Source organism: Rhincodon typus, chromosome 35, assembly GCF_021869965.1.
Source record: "Rhincodon typus isolate 14 chromosome 35, sRhiTyp1.1, whole genome shotgun sequence".
Taxonomy (NCBI): Eukaryota; Metazoa; Chordata; class Chondrichthyes; order Orectolobiformes; family Rhincodontidae; genus Rhincodon; species Rhincodon typus.
This window is the reverse complement of record NC_063366.1, coordinates 20,355,160-20,370,087: the sequence shown is the minus strand read 5'-3', so window position 1 is coordinate 20,370,087 and position 14,928 is coordinate 20,355,160. Positions and strand designations below refer to the sequence as shown.

The window sequence follows — 14,928 nt, the reverse complement described above, 5'->3', positions numbered from 1 at the left end:
CACCTGAAAATCATGCCCTCTTGTTTTGAACTCCCCTACCCTAGGGAAGAGACCCTTGCTATTCACCTTATCCATGTCCCTCATGACTCATGATTTTATAAACCTCAACCTCTTACGCTCCAGTGAAAAAAGTCCCAGCCTATCTAACCTCTCCCTACAACTCAAACCCTCCAGTCCCAGCAACATCCTTGTAAATCTTTTCAGAACTCTTTCCAATTTAATAATATCCTAACTATAGCAGGGCAACCAGAATTGTACACAGTACTCCAAAAGTATAATTACTCAGTGTTTGGAAGTATGCTGAGCTTTTGTGAATCTTCTGAAAGCATCAATCCTGAACTTACTCATGTTTCTGTTCTCGTCTGAAGTTCGTTCCTTTGCTGTCTTAGGAGGAAGTACTGAAGGCCGAGCAATGGATATGTGCAGCCTGGTCCTGGGCTTTGGATTGGAAGGGGCCTGAGGCCTGAGCTGGTCATTTGTGCTGTTGACCCATGACATACTGTTATTCAGGGGCGGTGGCTTGCTTGGGGTCAGCCTGGCCACATTCTGTAACAAAACAGCAGTTAGGCCTTAAAGCAGAGAGACGTAATGAGTGATTTACCCAGAGGTATTCAGAATCAAGAGGGGCTTTGACAGAGCAAAGAGACTGTTCCTATGATCTGCAGAACCACAACACTTCCAAGGACACCTACAAACCCCGAGGAGGAGAAATTTCTCTCAATGCTCCAGGCAATTTTATTAACATTCACTTGTGAAAAATGTAGTGGGGCCAATGGGAGGGAAGATTTTCCCTCAGGATGCTTGACAGCCTCTTGGACAAAGCAGCCCACTTCGTTAGTATCCCATAACACTGTCAACATTTACTCCCTCTGCCAGTGATGTACAGTTGTAGTAGTGTGCGCTATATGCAAGATGCACTGTGACAAATCCATCAGGGCTTACAAAAGCATCTTCCAAATCCGCCACATCCATCACCAAGATGATCAAGGGAACTATACAGATGGGAAAAATCCATTAGAGCCATAACTGCACAGAAAGAGGTCATCAGGTCCATGCCGGGTCTCTGTAGAGTAAACCCATCAGTTCCATTCCCTGTCGCTCTGCAATTTTATTCCCTTCAAATACCCATCCAACTTCATCTTCAAACTATTCGCTGATTCCACTTCAACCACTCTCATAGGCAGTGAGTTCATGGTAATCAGCACTGTGTAAAGATGCTGCCCCTCCATCTCCTCCCTGAAATCTTAATTCTCCGTTACCTAGATCATAGAATCCCTACAGTGCAGAAACAGGCCAATTGGCCCATCGAGTCTGCACTGACCCTCCGAAGGACATCCCACCCAGACCAAGGCCCTCCCACCCTATTTCCGTAATCTCGCATTTCCCGTAGGTAACTCACTTAGCCTGCACATCCCTGGACACTATGGGGAAAATTAGCACGGCCAATCCACCTAACCTGCACATCCTTGGACACTGTGGGGCAATTTAGCACAGCCAGTCTACAACCTGCACATTTTTGGACTGTGGAAGGAAACCAGAACACCTTGAAGAAACCCACACAGACATATGGAGAACATGCATACTCCACACAGAGAGTCACCCAAGGCTGGAATCAAACCCGGGTCCCTGGCACTGTGCTAACCACTGAACCACTGTGCCACCCCAAATCTTGTACAATCGTGCACAATCAACAAATGGGAACAGCTTTTCTTTGTCTGGAAGTTCCCTTTTAGGTCATTCACCTTCCTGACCCAGAAACGATATTGCTGTTCCTTCACTGTCCCTGGGTCAACATCCCTCCGTAACAGCACTGTCTGGGTGCCCCGACACCCCAAGGCTGCAGTGGTTCAAGAAAGCTGCCATCACCAGTTTTACCAGGGTAATGATGGATGAAGTGCATTGTCATCACAAGCTGCGGAGACAGAGTATCGGAGCTGCACAGTGCGATTCCATGATTTAAATGTTGTCGTGCAATAGGTGAGAGGAACGATGGTTTCCCACCAGCCCTGGTCTGACCACCCGCCCCAGAAGAAGTTTGACCTTCGATCTCAGCCCAGTGATTCCTGGTACCTTTGTTCTTTTATCGAGTGGGAGGAGCTGCTGCTTCCGCAGTAGGAAGTTGAGTCTGCTGATCTCCTTCCTGACGTCCCTCATGGCGATGGAGAAGTTCTGGTAGATGGAACGATGCTGAACAATCCTCTCGAAAGTCTCTCTGAGGAGGGCGTTGACACTGGGAACATTACGTTCCAGCCTCTGATTACAAACAAACGCTCATATGAGGGCAAAACATCCGTTTCATTTAATAAGCAGCACAATATTTGAGAATATTGGACCCGGATAAGTTGCCTGTTTCTTTCAGCCACCTAAGCTATCACATGCGAACATAGAATTTTACAGCCCAGAAACAGACAGAAGAACTAGGAGAAAGAGTACACCACTCAGCCCCTCAAAACTGTTCCACCATTCGATATAATCATGGCTGATCTCATCTCTTGTAAAATTACAACTTGTTCTCTGAGGGAAGGAAACCTGCAGACCTTACTTGGTCTAGGTATATATGTGACTCCAGCCCCAAAGCTACAATGTGGTCGTGGTCTTTACCAGCTTTTGAAGTAGCTGATAAGTCACCAGGCCCAGTTTCTTGTCACTGTCACTCGGTCAAAACCGTGAAACTCCCACCTTAACAGCAAGGTGGGTGAACCTCCGCTCCAGGACCTGCAGTGGTTCAAGAAGGTTACTGAATATCACCTTCTCTGGGGATGAATGTCCTGTACCTTCTCCAGTTTCCTCAGTTGGCTGTTGAGTTTGGCTGAGTACGAGTTTAATCTCTTGGTCTCCTCATTGTCAAAGATGTCCTGGAGGTCAATAGCCAGTGACTGGATCTGTAGGGAACAAGACATGAGGATCAGATAACCCCTTGGCCTATACTCACGGTAATGGGTTAAAGGTCACTCTTTCTAATGAGAACAATGTTATTGCAGGAGATGGGGTAAGCAAGGAGGAAGCAAACTTCACGCGACACAAGTGCCAGGCTATGATTGTCTCCCAACAAGTGAGATGTGAATCATCTCCCCTTAATACTCAATGGTATTCCCACCACTGAATCCCTCACTGTCGACATCCTGGAGGCTAACATTGATTAGAAACGAAATTGCACCAACCATATAAATACAATGGCTTTGAGACAGGTCAGAGGCTAGGAATCGTACACAGTGCAACTCATCTCCTGATTCCCCAAAGCATCTCCACCACATACTAGCCACAAGTAAGCAGTGTAATGGATGAGTTCAAGTCGACAATACTCAAGAATATTAATTGATTGATTGACTAATTGTTGTCATATGTACTGAGATACAATGAAAAGTGTTATATTACGGGATATACAGGTAGATCGTATGATACAAAGTGCACCAGGGTAGCAGAACAGAGTGCAAAATACAGAGTTACAGCCACAGAGAATGTGCAGAGAGAGAGAGATCGACATAAACATTTGAGAGGTTCATTCAAAAGTCCGATAACAGTGGGGAAGAAGCACTTCTTGAATCTATTTGTACATGAATTCAAAATCTTATATCTTCTGCCTGTTAGAAGAGTGTATAACTGGGGTAGGAGGGGTCTTTGATTATGTTGATTGTGAAGATACAAAAGAACTAGGAACAGGAGTTGGTCATTCAGTCTTTCAAGCCCATTCTGCCATTCAATGTGATAATGGCAAATCTCATCTCGGCTTCAACTTCACTTTTATGCCAGCTCCCATAGTCCTTTAACCCGTGACTAATTAAAAATCTGTCTATCTCCTCCTAAGTTTAATCAGTGTCTTGGCATCCACTGCACTCTGGAAAAGTGAATTCACAGATTCATGATCGTTTGAGAGAACTAATTCCTCCTCATCTCGGTTTAAATCTGCCACCTCATAGCCTAAAACATTGCCCCACATGATGAAACGTTCGCTAACTTAAGAAGCTTGACACCATCCAGGACAATGCAGCCCATTTGATTGGCATATCACCCACCAGTTTCAACATTAGGTCCCTCCATCACTGACTGTCAGTGGCAGTTGTGTGTACCAACTACAAGATGCACTGTAGCCAATCACCAAAGTTCATTCAACACCAGCTTCCAAACACAAGGATGAGGGTAGCAGTTACATGGAAACACCAACAGCTGCCAGTTCCCCTCCATGCGATATACCACACTCTATTGAAAATATATTGCCATTCCCTCAATGTCACTGGGTCAAAATCCTAACAGCAGTGTGGATCTACCTACACTATCAGGCGTGCAGTCATTCAAGAAGAAAACTCATTGTCACCTTTTCAATGATTTTAAGGATGGACAACAGATATTGGACTAGCCAATGATGCCTACGTACCATGATGGCATTTTGTAAATATGCACGAAAGCTGAAGACACAGAAAGAAACATGAGGGGAATGAACGATAAAGGGAATGCAGGATAGAGGTAATGAGGGAAGAACAGACACAACACTAACCACACATTCAGTTCTTTACAGTTAACCTTCACTGAGTTCTTGCAGTATTCCTGTTCTCCTTCCCTCTCTCACATTCACTGAATTTTGCTAATATTCGAGATCTGTTTACACCTGAAATTTTTTCTCTTTGCAAACTGATTGACCTGCTGTTTTTCACCATGTTATCTGTCCCAGTTGACCTTGTGGTGTACAAGCATCAACAGATGATGAGCCTTTCTATGGGCTTGGGACACAAATGGTTATTGCTGTTCCTCTCTCTCTTTCTCTCTCAGTTTTAACTACAGCAGCTGGCAACAGAAGGCAGAACCAAAGACTATGCCGGCCAGGGTCTGAAACTTACAGTTGCCAAATCTGAGACTTCTATCTTCGCCCTCGCCTCTCCATGCTCATTCTTGTCCTCACATGGGTTGACTCCGCAATAACACTTGCACTTTGACCCAAAGTTTGCCATCTCCTGTGGGTGAAAGCCCGGGGCCCAGGTCTTGCCACCTCTCCACCTTGTCTCCACTGGGGTGGGCATTTTGAAGGCACAGTTGCAGTCAGTTTCTTCCATCCACCTTGACGCAGCCTTGTTCTGACAGATTTAATAAACACATATAATTACACAGAATTTGTAACACAGAAATAGGCCATTTGACCCAATTGGTCTAAGCCAATATCTATCTTCCCAGAAGACTCCTGCCACTCATCAGCACATCTTTCCATCCTTAAAGTCTTGATGGTTAACGGATGGACAAATCTATAGGTTTGACTTAACTGTTTCTTTTTAGTTCCTGTGAATGGGAGCTTGAATGGGAGTGGCCAGTTCTCACCGAACAGGCTTTCTAGTATTTTTTAGCTTTAGCAGTCAGTCCTACAAAAAAAGTAGGAAACTTCAGTAAATGATTCCTAGCTGCTACTTTCTCCGAAATCTCTCTTGACGTTTTTTTTCTCTTAGATTGGAGAACGGCATGTAAGAATCAGTGTCTGAATTTACCTTTTTTCCAAGGGGTCCATTTATGGGATGTTACGTTATTGGAACAGTTAATTAGTAATAGGTAATGCATATATTATTTGTTTAAGTTTTCCAATAATTAAGCTTTTCTAAATTCTTCTTTCTTTTGTTTGTATTTTAACCACAGTGTTTAAATAAATTGTGTTTCACTTAATGTCAACATCTGGAACACGCACTTCACATCTACCTTTAAAATAATAAAAAGTAAGGATCAAGGCTACCTTTTTAAACTATTTTGAGGGGGTCTGGTCTGGTCCATAACACTTCCAAACCCACGACCACTACCATCTAGAAGGAGAAGAGCAGCAGATACATGGGAGCACCACCACATGGGTGCAAGTTCCTCTCCAAGACACTCACCACCTTGACTTGAAATTATGTTGCTATTCCTTCAGAATAGTGAGGTCAAATCCTGAAATTCCCCCCAAATAGCATTGTGGGTCAACTTACATCAAGCTGCAGCAGTTCAAGAATGCAGCTCACCTTCTCAGGGACATCTATAGATGGGCAAAAAAGGATTACCCAGCCAGCAACACCCACCTCCCATGAATGAATAAAAATAAATTCAGGTCTCTTTTGAATTGAACTAACTTGCTTTTGAATTAAATTCTTCAAAAAAACTTGCTCATTATAGATTCTGCTGAGCCTGTTGTCTTAATTTTCCTTTAGCTGCAATAAACCTTTATATGTTAAGTATTTTATTCCATGAACATTCCAGGGATCTTTGCAGTCACCTTCTTTCTGACACACACTGGCTTTAAGTCATGGTTCATTAATTTTTGAACACCTTTGCAAAAACCACACGCTCCCATGTCACTTGCTTGGAATCCAAATTCTTCAAAACAAAAATGATAATTATTCAATCACACATCTTTCATCACAAGAAGCTTGGAACTCTCTTTCATAAATGGCAAATGATGCTTAATCAATTGTTAATTCTAAATCTGACACTGACACTGATTTGAATGGATCCAAAGTTACTAAGGATATGTCAAGTCAACTCACAGATCAGCCCCGATCTCATTGAATGGTGTAGCAGGTTTGAGAAGTTCCAACGTCCCTCTCCCACTCTCCCACTTTGTCCACCTTCCTTTCAAATTCATCTGTACACTTCATCTCACACTATTTTGTGTGGTAGTGAGTTCCACATTCTCGCTATCCTCTGGGTAAAGAAATTTCTCTTGAATTCTCTGTTGGATTCCTTGAGGACGCCATCCTGTTTTTTTTTCCACATTATTTCATGTTGCTATAGTTCAAAAGGTCAACATTTATTGCCCATCCTCCTGGCCCTTGATCTAAGTGGCTCGCTTTGTATTGATAGATTATAGATCTAAAACGGTGGTGGAGTAGAATGGTCCAGTTGGAGCTTGACCGCGCTGTCCATTTTTTGTTTATTTTCCCTCTCTCGTTTCTTTTTTCTCTCTTCTGTCTTTGTGCTTTTGTGCCAGCGGCCTGGAGCAGAGCAGGGGCGACCAGCGGAGCGTGGATGGCAGCCAGTGGCCCGGAGCAAAGTGGGGACGGACAGCAACCCGGGGATGGCATCCAGTGGGCCTGGTATAAAGGTGGCTACTCCTGGAAACCGGTGGATCTTGGTGAGACCACTTCAAAGCCATTATAGAAAGACTGTAATAGCTTTATTTCTTATTTTCCTAACTTATATTGGAATGTAGAGTAACGATTGTTCTCTATTTTCTCTATCTGTGGACCTAAGATTTGCACCTAGGTATCTTGTACCTAAGATGACACCGTGTGTTGGTGACATTGTACACTTTTCACTCTACTCCTGTTCTTTTTTTAAACTCGAGTACATGTGACAATAAACTTAATTCTAATAAATCTAATTCTGATAACATGGGCAGTTAAGAGTCGGCCACATTGCTGTGGAGTCACTTGTACCTAAGTGGGTATTTACAACTAATTGTGATTGTTGTCATGGTCACCATCATGGAAATGAGATTTGAATTTCAGGTTTTATTAATTGCATTTAAATTCCACTGACTACCTTGGTGGAATTTGAACCCATGTCTGCAGATTGTTACTCAGTCAGATATAGTTAGAATGCAGGTGCTGGAGTCAGAGCTAATACAGTGTGGAGTGGAGGAACACAGCAGGCCAGACAACGTCAGAGGTGCAGGAAAGTTGACCCTTCTTGGGTTCTGACCCGAAACGTCAATTTTCCTGCTCCTCTGATGCTGCCTGGCCTGCTGTGTTCCTCCAGTTCCACACTGTGTTATCTGTACAGATTATTTGCTTGGTTCTGTGGATTCATGTCCAGTTACATGACACCATGCCACCCTCTCACAGGAGATGGGGATCCAGAATTTTGGCTTCCCCCACAGGTGGAAACATCATCTGTCCACAAACTGTGAAAATGCTAGGTTTAACAAAATTAGCAGCAATTTTTCATTAAAGAATCAAATTCACATTCAGGAGCTGATTGCAGAACTTAAAAACAATCTATTAGAACAGAACAGCTAAAATCCATCTAATGAAGGACAATCATTTTAACGTTAAATAAAAGTATTCAGCTCCCAATATATAGCAATAAATAACTTGTTTCTGAAGTCCAGGACAAACAGGGTAGTTATCTCTGGATTACTACCAGTGCCATGTGATAACGAGGTAAGAAATAGGGAGAGAGTGCAGCTAAACACGTGGCTACAGGGCTGGTGTAGGAGGGAGGGCTTCCATTATGTGGATAATTGGAGCACATTCTGGGGAAGGTGGGACCAGTACAGGAAGGACGGGTTGCACCTGAACCAGAAGAGCACAAATATCCTGGGAGGGAGGTTTGCTCGAGCTATATGGGATGGTTTAAACTAGATTGGCAGGGGGTGGGGAACCAGATTTGTAATTCAGAGGATGAGGTATTCAGCCTTCCAACAGACACAACAGGGAGTGATAACAAGGTGTAGAGCTGGATGAACACAGCAGGCTGTTCTTCTGAAGAAGGGTCTAGGCCCAAAACGTCAGCCTTCCTGCTCCTCTGATGCTGCTTGGCCTGCTGTGTTCATCCAGTTCTACCCCTTGTTATCTCAGATTCTCCAGCATCTGCAGTTCCTACTATCTCTCCACAACAGGGAGTGAGGTTGTTAATAAAGAAATGCGGTCGATGGAGCATAATTGTGGACACAAGGATGGTTTGAAGTGTATATACTTCAATGCTAGAAGTATCGGAAATGAGGCGGATGAACTTAGGGCATGGGTCAGTACTTGGAACTATGATGTTGTGGCCTTTACAGAAACTTGGGTAACTCAGGGACAGGAATGGTTGTTGGAAGTTCCGGGATTTAGATGCTTTAAAAGAAATAGGGAGCTGGTAAAAGAGGCGGCGGAGTGGCATTGCTAGTCAGGGCTAGTATAGCAGCTACTGAAAGGCAGTTCGAGAATGATATGTCTACAGAGTCAGTTTGGGTTCAGGTCCAGAACAAGAAAGGAGCAGTCACTTTGTTGGGGTTTTTTTACAGACCCCCTAATAGTTGCAGAGAAGTGGAGGAGCGGATTGGGAGGCAGAAAGGTGCAGAAGTCACAGGGTTGTAGTCATGGGTGACTTCAACTTTCCAAATATTGATTGGAAACATTTTAGTTGTAATAGTTTAGATGAAGTGGATTTTGTCCAGTGCATTCAGGAAGGATTCCTGACACAGTATGTAGATAGACCAACACAAGGAGAGGCCACTTTGGATTTGGTGCTTGGCAATGAACTGGGCCAAGTGTTAGACCTGTTGGCAGGAGAGCATTTTGGCGATAGCGATCATAACTCTGTTACTTTTACAACAGTCATGGAAAAGGATAGATACATACTGCAGGGTAAGGTTTATGATTGGGGGAAGGGTAATTATAATTCTGTTAGGCAAGAACTGGGTAACATAAAATGGGAACAGATGCTGTCTGGGAAGTGCACTATAGAAATGTGGAGATTGATTAAGGAATACATACTGTGTGTGCTCGATATGTTTGTCCCTAGCAGGCAGGGAAGATGCAGTCGAGTGAGGGAGCCTTGGTTCTCAAGAGAGGTCGAACGACTAGTTAAGAGGAAGAAGGATGCTTATATAAGGTTTAGGAAACAAGGATCGGAAAAGGCTCTAGAGGGATACAAGTTAGCCCAGAAAGAGCTGAAGAAAGGGCTTAGGAGAGCTATAAGGGGGCATGAGAAAACCTTGGCAGATAGGATCAAGGAAAACTCCAAGGCTTCTTACACGTATGTGAGGAATAAGAGAATGACCAGAGAAAGGGTAGGGCCGATCAAGGATTGTAAGGGGAATTTGTGCACAGAGCCTAAAGAGATAGGAGAGGTCCTTAATGAATACTTTTCTTCGGTATTCACAACTGAGAGGGACCTAGTTGTAGGGGAGGACAGTGTGAAACAGGCTGGTAGGCTAGAGGAGGTGGATGTTCGTAAGGAAGATGTACTAGGAATTTTGAGGAACTTGAAGATAGATAATTCCCTCGGGCCTGATTGGATTTATCCAAGGATTCTATGGGAAGTGAGGGAAGAGGTTGCAGGGCATTTGGCGATGATCTTTTCGTCCTCACTGTCCACAGGTATAGTGCTGGAAGATTGGAGAATAGCAAACGTCATTCCCTTGTTCAAAAAGGGAATAGGGATAACCCCGGAAATTACAGGCCAGTTAGTCTTACTTCAGTGGTGGGCAAACTTTTGGAAAGGACTCTGAGATATCGGATTTATGATCACTTGGATAGGCACAGTTTGATTTGTGATAGCCAGCATGGATTTGTGAGGGGTAGATCATGCCTCACAAGCCTTATTGAATTCTTTGAAGAGGTGACTAAACACGTGGATGAAGGTAGAGCAGTGTATGTGGTATGCATGGGTGTTCCCCATGGTAGGCTCATGCAGAAAGTAAGGAGGCATGGGATAGGGGGAAATGTGGCAGATTGGATTCAGAATTGGCTGACCCTTAGAAGACAAAGGGTGGTAGTGGACGGAAAATATTCAACATGGTGCTCAGTTACGAGTGGTGTACCACAAGTATCTGTTCTGGGTCCCCTTCTATTTGTGATTTTTGTAAATGATTTGGATGTAGGAGTGGAAGGGTGGATTAGTAAGTTGGCGGATGATACGAAGGTGGGTCGAGTTGTGGATAGTGCGGAGGGCTGTTCTAGGTTACGAAAGGACATTGATAGGATGCAGAGCTGGGCTGAGAAGTGGTAGATGGAGTTTAACCCTGAAAAGTGTGAGGTGATTCATTTTGGAAGGACAAACTTGAAAGCAGAATACAGGATTAATGGATAGATTCTTGACAGTATGGAGGAGCAAAGGGATCTTGGGGTTCATGTCCACAGTTCCCTGAAATCTGCCACCTAGGTGGATAGAGTTGTGAAGAAGGTGTATGGTGGGTTAGCTTTCATTAATAGAGGGATTGAGTTCAAGAGCCGTGAAGTTATGCTCCAGCTATACAAAAGCCTGGTTTGGCCACATCTGGAATATTGTGTCCAGTTCTGGTTGCCTCATTCCAGGAAAGATGTGGAAGCGTTGGAAAAGGTGCAGAGGAGAATGACCAGGATGTTGCCTGGAATGAAGGGAAGGTTTTATGAGGAAAGGTTGAGAGAGCTGGGGCTTTTCTCTTTAGAACGACGAAGGATGAGAGGTGACTTGATAGAGGTGTACAATATGATCAGAGGTATAGATAGAGTGGACAGCCAGAGACTTTTTCCTGGGGTGGAGGTAGCTATTATGAGGGGGCATAGTTTTAAAGTGAGTGGAGATAGAGATAGGGGAGACGTCAGAGGTAGGATCTTTACTCAGAGAGTGGTAGGAGCGTGGAATGCATTGCCGGAGAGGGTAGTGGAGTCGGCCTCATTAGGGGCATTTAAGTGGCTACTAGATAGGCATATGGATGATAGTATAAGGTCAGGGCAGAGGTTAGATAGACCTAAGGTTTAGTGTAAAAGTTCGGCACAACATCGTGGCCAAAGGGGCTGTACTGTGCTATGTTCTTTGCTCTATATTCTATTCTACACTCCTGATTTCAGATTCTCCTGAAGAGTGTGTTATTTATATTAACCCAGGACAGATTTCAGTTTAACATCTCACCTGAAAGATAGCACCACTAACAGTGCAGCACTGAGAGTTTCTGCATTGGGACTTGAACTCACAACCTTCTGACTCAGAGATGAGAGAGACATTTGGGTTGCAGTCAATTACTGTCATTGTCCCAAGAGTAAACTTAATCTCCTGTATTAGTCATCACTCTGCTACAGCCACAGAACACACATAGGCAAACAGAGAAAATTGACTCAATCCCTAATCTCTCTGTGCCCAGTTACTGAATTACTCAATCCCAAAACAAAACCCCAGTGCCCCCCGATCTACGAGACTGATGACTGTTTCAACAAGACTGTTGCTGCAGTCTCTCCTAATGACACCGATTTCACAACTGGGTTTGGATTAGCAGCACAATTGAGAAAAGGGGATCGTGCAACATAGAAACAGCAGGAGACCATTCAGCCTCTTGAACCAGTTCTGTAGTTGAGTTAGATGTTGGCTGATCCATATTTTCAGTCCATCCTTACACCTTTGTTCCGTATTCTTTACTAACTGTACCCAACAAAGGTATATTGATCCCAGATGTGGAATTTTAATTTGCATCCCACCCCAGTCCTGTTCCCATACGGCTGCCCACCCATTCACTGTCTATTACCAACCTTGCACCCTCTGCTATCATTCTGATTCTGACAGGGAGAGAGAGATCCTGAGTCTCTGCTTCCTTTTGTGTGAACAAGTGCTTCTAAATAATTGCCCAAAATGACTGAAAACAAAACAAAACAAAAATTCTGGACATCACAGCGGGACAGGCAGCATCCATGGAGAAAAAGCAAGCTAACATTTCGAGTCGAGATGGCTCTTCATCAGAGCCTTGCTCGAAATGTAACGCCTTGGACTGGCCCCCGACCTCTTCCCCACTTCCTTTAACCTCCCTATTCTAAGCCAAAGTGCTCGAAGTGTTGTCCCAATCGTAATACAGGAAACGCGGTAACCAACTTGTGCATAGCAAGATCCCACAATCAGCAAACGCGGAAGTGTGTGCTGGAGCAAGACCCGAACCCTTAACCTACTGACTCGAAGGTGACAGATTAGCAGACTGATTGGCTTCCATAATTGGCTTCGAAATGATCAAGTTGAACACAGACTGGTTCACAAACAACAAAGATTTGGACTATTCGCAGGCAGCGAACTGCCAGCCTTGCCCACATTCCAGGGAAAGAAACAGCCCTCAACACCCCGACTCAGCACATCCTCTGCTCAACCAACTCCCAACAAAGTGGCAATGAGACCATCCACCTTACCTGAGTTGAGGTGGTCAGGACGGGGTTCAGGAGCAGTGTGAAAACCACAAGCCGAGCCATCATCGTGTTACCGACTCCTGCCCTTACAGCCTGGCTCCCCACGGCAGCAGAAACCCACCAACAGCAGGAGCTGGCATTGTATCGGGGTTAAACTGGGATGCCACTCTGTGTCCCCATCTTAGGCCAGGTTAGAAAGGGATGTTGGCGGGTGCGGAGGGTCGGGAGGTGGGACAGAGTGTCAGAGGTAGAGGTGCCTCCTGGTGCTAGAGCTCCATTGTTTCCGTCCTGTCAGGTCAGATGCTGACACCCGCTGGCCAGTGCCCCTCGAGGGGCGTGGGTGGTCGATCCTCACAGCTCTACCCTTCTCCTCTCAATAACACCAAGCAGAATTTCACCTCAGTGTCAGACTGTGGAGAGCGGGTTACACTCCAGCCTCTGTTTGCTTTCACTTTCTTAGCAGTCCTGACTCTCTCTCTCTCTCTCTCTGATACACGCACACGGGCACCTTGTTCTGCCTCTCCGCACGCATCTGTCGTGCTGTTCTACAGACCGTGGTGAGGAACTAACTGCTGGTTTAACCCGTTACACTCCGAGACTTCTATCCACTGCCACCGGCTCACCTGGCCAACAGCACCATCTCCAGGCAGAGAGATTGCAAGAAACTGCAGATGCTGGAAGTCGGAGTTGATACCAGTGCAGATGGAGTTGGTGGAACACAGCAGGTCAGGCAGCGATCAGAGGAGCAGGAGAGTAGATGTTTCGGGTCGGGACCCTTCATGAAAGGTCCTGAGGAAAGGTCCCGACCGGAAACGTCGACTTTCCAGCTCCTCTGATGTTGCCTAACCTGCTGTGTTCCTCCAGCTCCGCACTCCATCTACAGGCAGAGCTGGCCGCCAGCGAGCCGGAAGGAGCCTGTTCCCAATCCCCCAATAGGGGAAAGTTGACAAGCTTGATAACCCCAGGCTCCACTAACAGTGGTCACTCGTTACTTTTTTACACATACACCCCGAACCAAGCCGATTGGGATCTTCTGCAGTATCAAATTTGAATCCAACAACTACATAACTGGGGGTGCTGTAAACCAGGAACAAAAACAAAGTTGCTGGAAAAGGCTCAGCACGTCTGGCTGCATCTGTGAAGGAAAAGAAAACAGAATTAACGTTTCAGGTCCGGTGACCCTTCCTCAGAACCTTTAGAAGACTTTGTTTTTGTTGTTGTTGTTGAATCCAACAACATCTTGCATTTATATATCGCCGTCAACACATTAAAACAAACCAAAGCACTTCACAATGGTTCTGTGCCAGCCTTGTTCGCTATAAGCTGTGGCTCAGTCGATAGCAGCTTCCCACCCGACAAAATTGAAACAGAAGGTTGTGGGGTCAACAATTCAGCACAGAAATTCAGGCTGACAGTAGCTCAGTACCAAAGGGGAGCCACACTGTCAGAAATGCTGTCTTTACAGATGAGACATTAAAGTGAGGTCCCCAGTTGACTGGAAGGCTGGTTTGCGATGCAAAGTGACACCAACAACATGGGTTTAATTCCTGTACCAGCTGAGGTTACCATGAAGGACTTTCTTTCTCAACCTCTCCCCTCACCCGAAGTGAGGTGACCCTCAGGTTAAAGAAGCACCAGTCAAATCTCTGGTAAATCTATGGGAAGTTTATCTTAAAGCAACACCCCACATCTGCCTCAGAGACAACAAGGTGCACAGCTGGATGAACACAGCAGGCCAAGCAGCATCATAGGAGCAGAAAGGCTGACGTTTCGGGCCTAGACCCTTCATCAGAAAAGGGGGAGGGGAAGAGGATTCTGAAATAAATAGGGAGAGAGTGGGAGGCGGATAGAAGATGGATAGAGGAGAGGATAGGTGGAGAGGAAACAAGCAGGTCGAAGAGGCGGGGATGGAGCCAGTAAAGGTGAGTGTAGTGGGGAGTTAGGGAGGGGATAGGTCAGTCCAGGGAGGACAGACAGGTCAAGGGGGCGGGATGAGGCTAGTAGGTAGGAGATGGGGGTGCGGCTTGAGGTGGGAGGAGGGGATAGGTGGGAGCAAGAACAGGTTAGGGAGGCGGGGACGAGCTGGACTGGTTTTGGAATGCGGTAGGGGGAGGGGAAATTTTGAAGCTTGTGA

At 45.3% G+C, this 14,928-nt stretch overlaps 1 protein-coding gene across 1 annotated transcript; it reads right to left on the bottom strand.

Moving 5' to 3' along the window:
* Positions 1–282: 282 nt before the first annotated feature.
* On the bottom strand, positions 283–13,480 carry LOC109913753 (olfactomedin-like protein 2A). The gene is made up of 5 exons (XM_048616668.1): positions 12,798–13,480; positions 4,833–5,066; positions 2,775–2,882; positions 2,071–2,253; positions 283–546 (listed from the first exon to the last, which is right to left on the bottom strand). Exons 1-5 carry the CDS (start codon positions 12,858–12,860, stop codon positions 283–285), a joined length of 852 nt encoding a protein of 283 aa, XP_048472625.1. The 5' UTR covers positions 12,861–13,480.
* Positions 13,481–14,928: the final 1,448 nt, after the last annotated feature.

Bases quoted from the DNA above. Each gene is read 5' to 3' on its own strand.
- LOC109913753 (XM_048616668.1), bottom strand. From the start codon at position 12,860: ATGATGGCTCGGCTTGTGGTTTTCACACTGCTCCTGAACCCCGTCCTG. The intron at 2,883-4,832 runs GTAAGTTTCAGA...TGTTCCCTACAG, and splicing joins AAGTCTCAGATTTGGCAACT to ATCCAGTCACTGGCTATTGA. The intron at 2,254-2,774 runs GTACAGGACATT...GTTTGTAATCAG, and splicing joins AACTGAGGAAACTGGAGAAG to AGGCTGGAACGTAATGTTCC.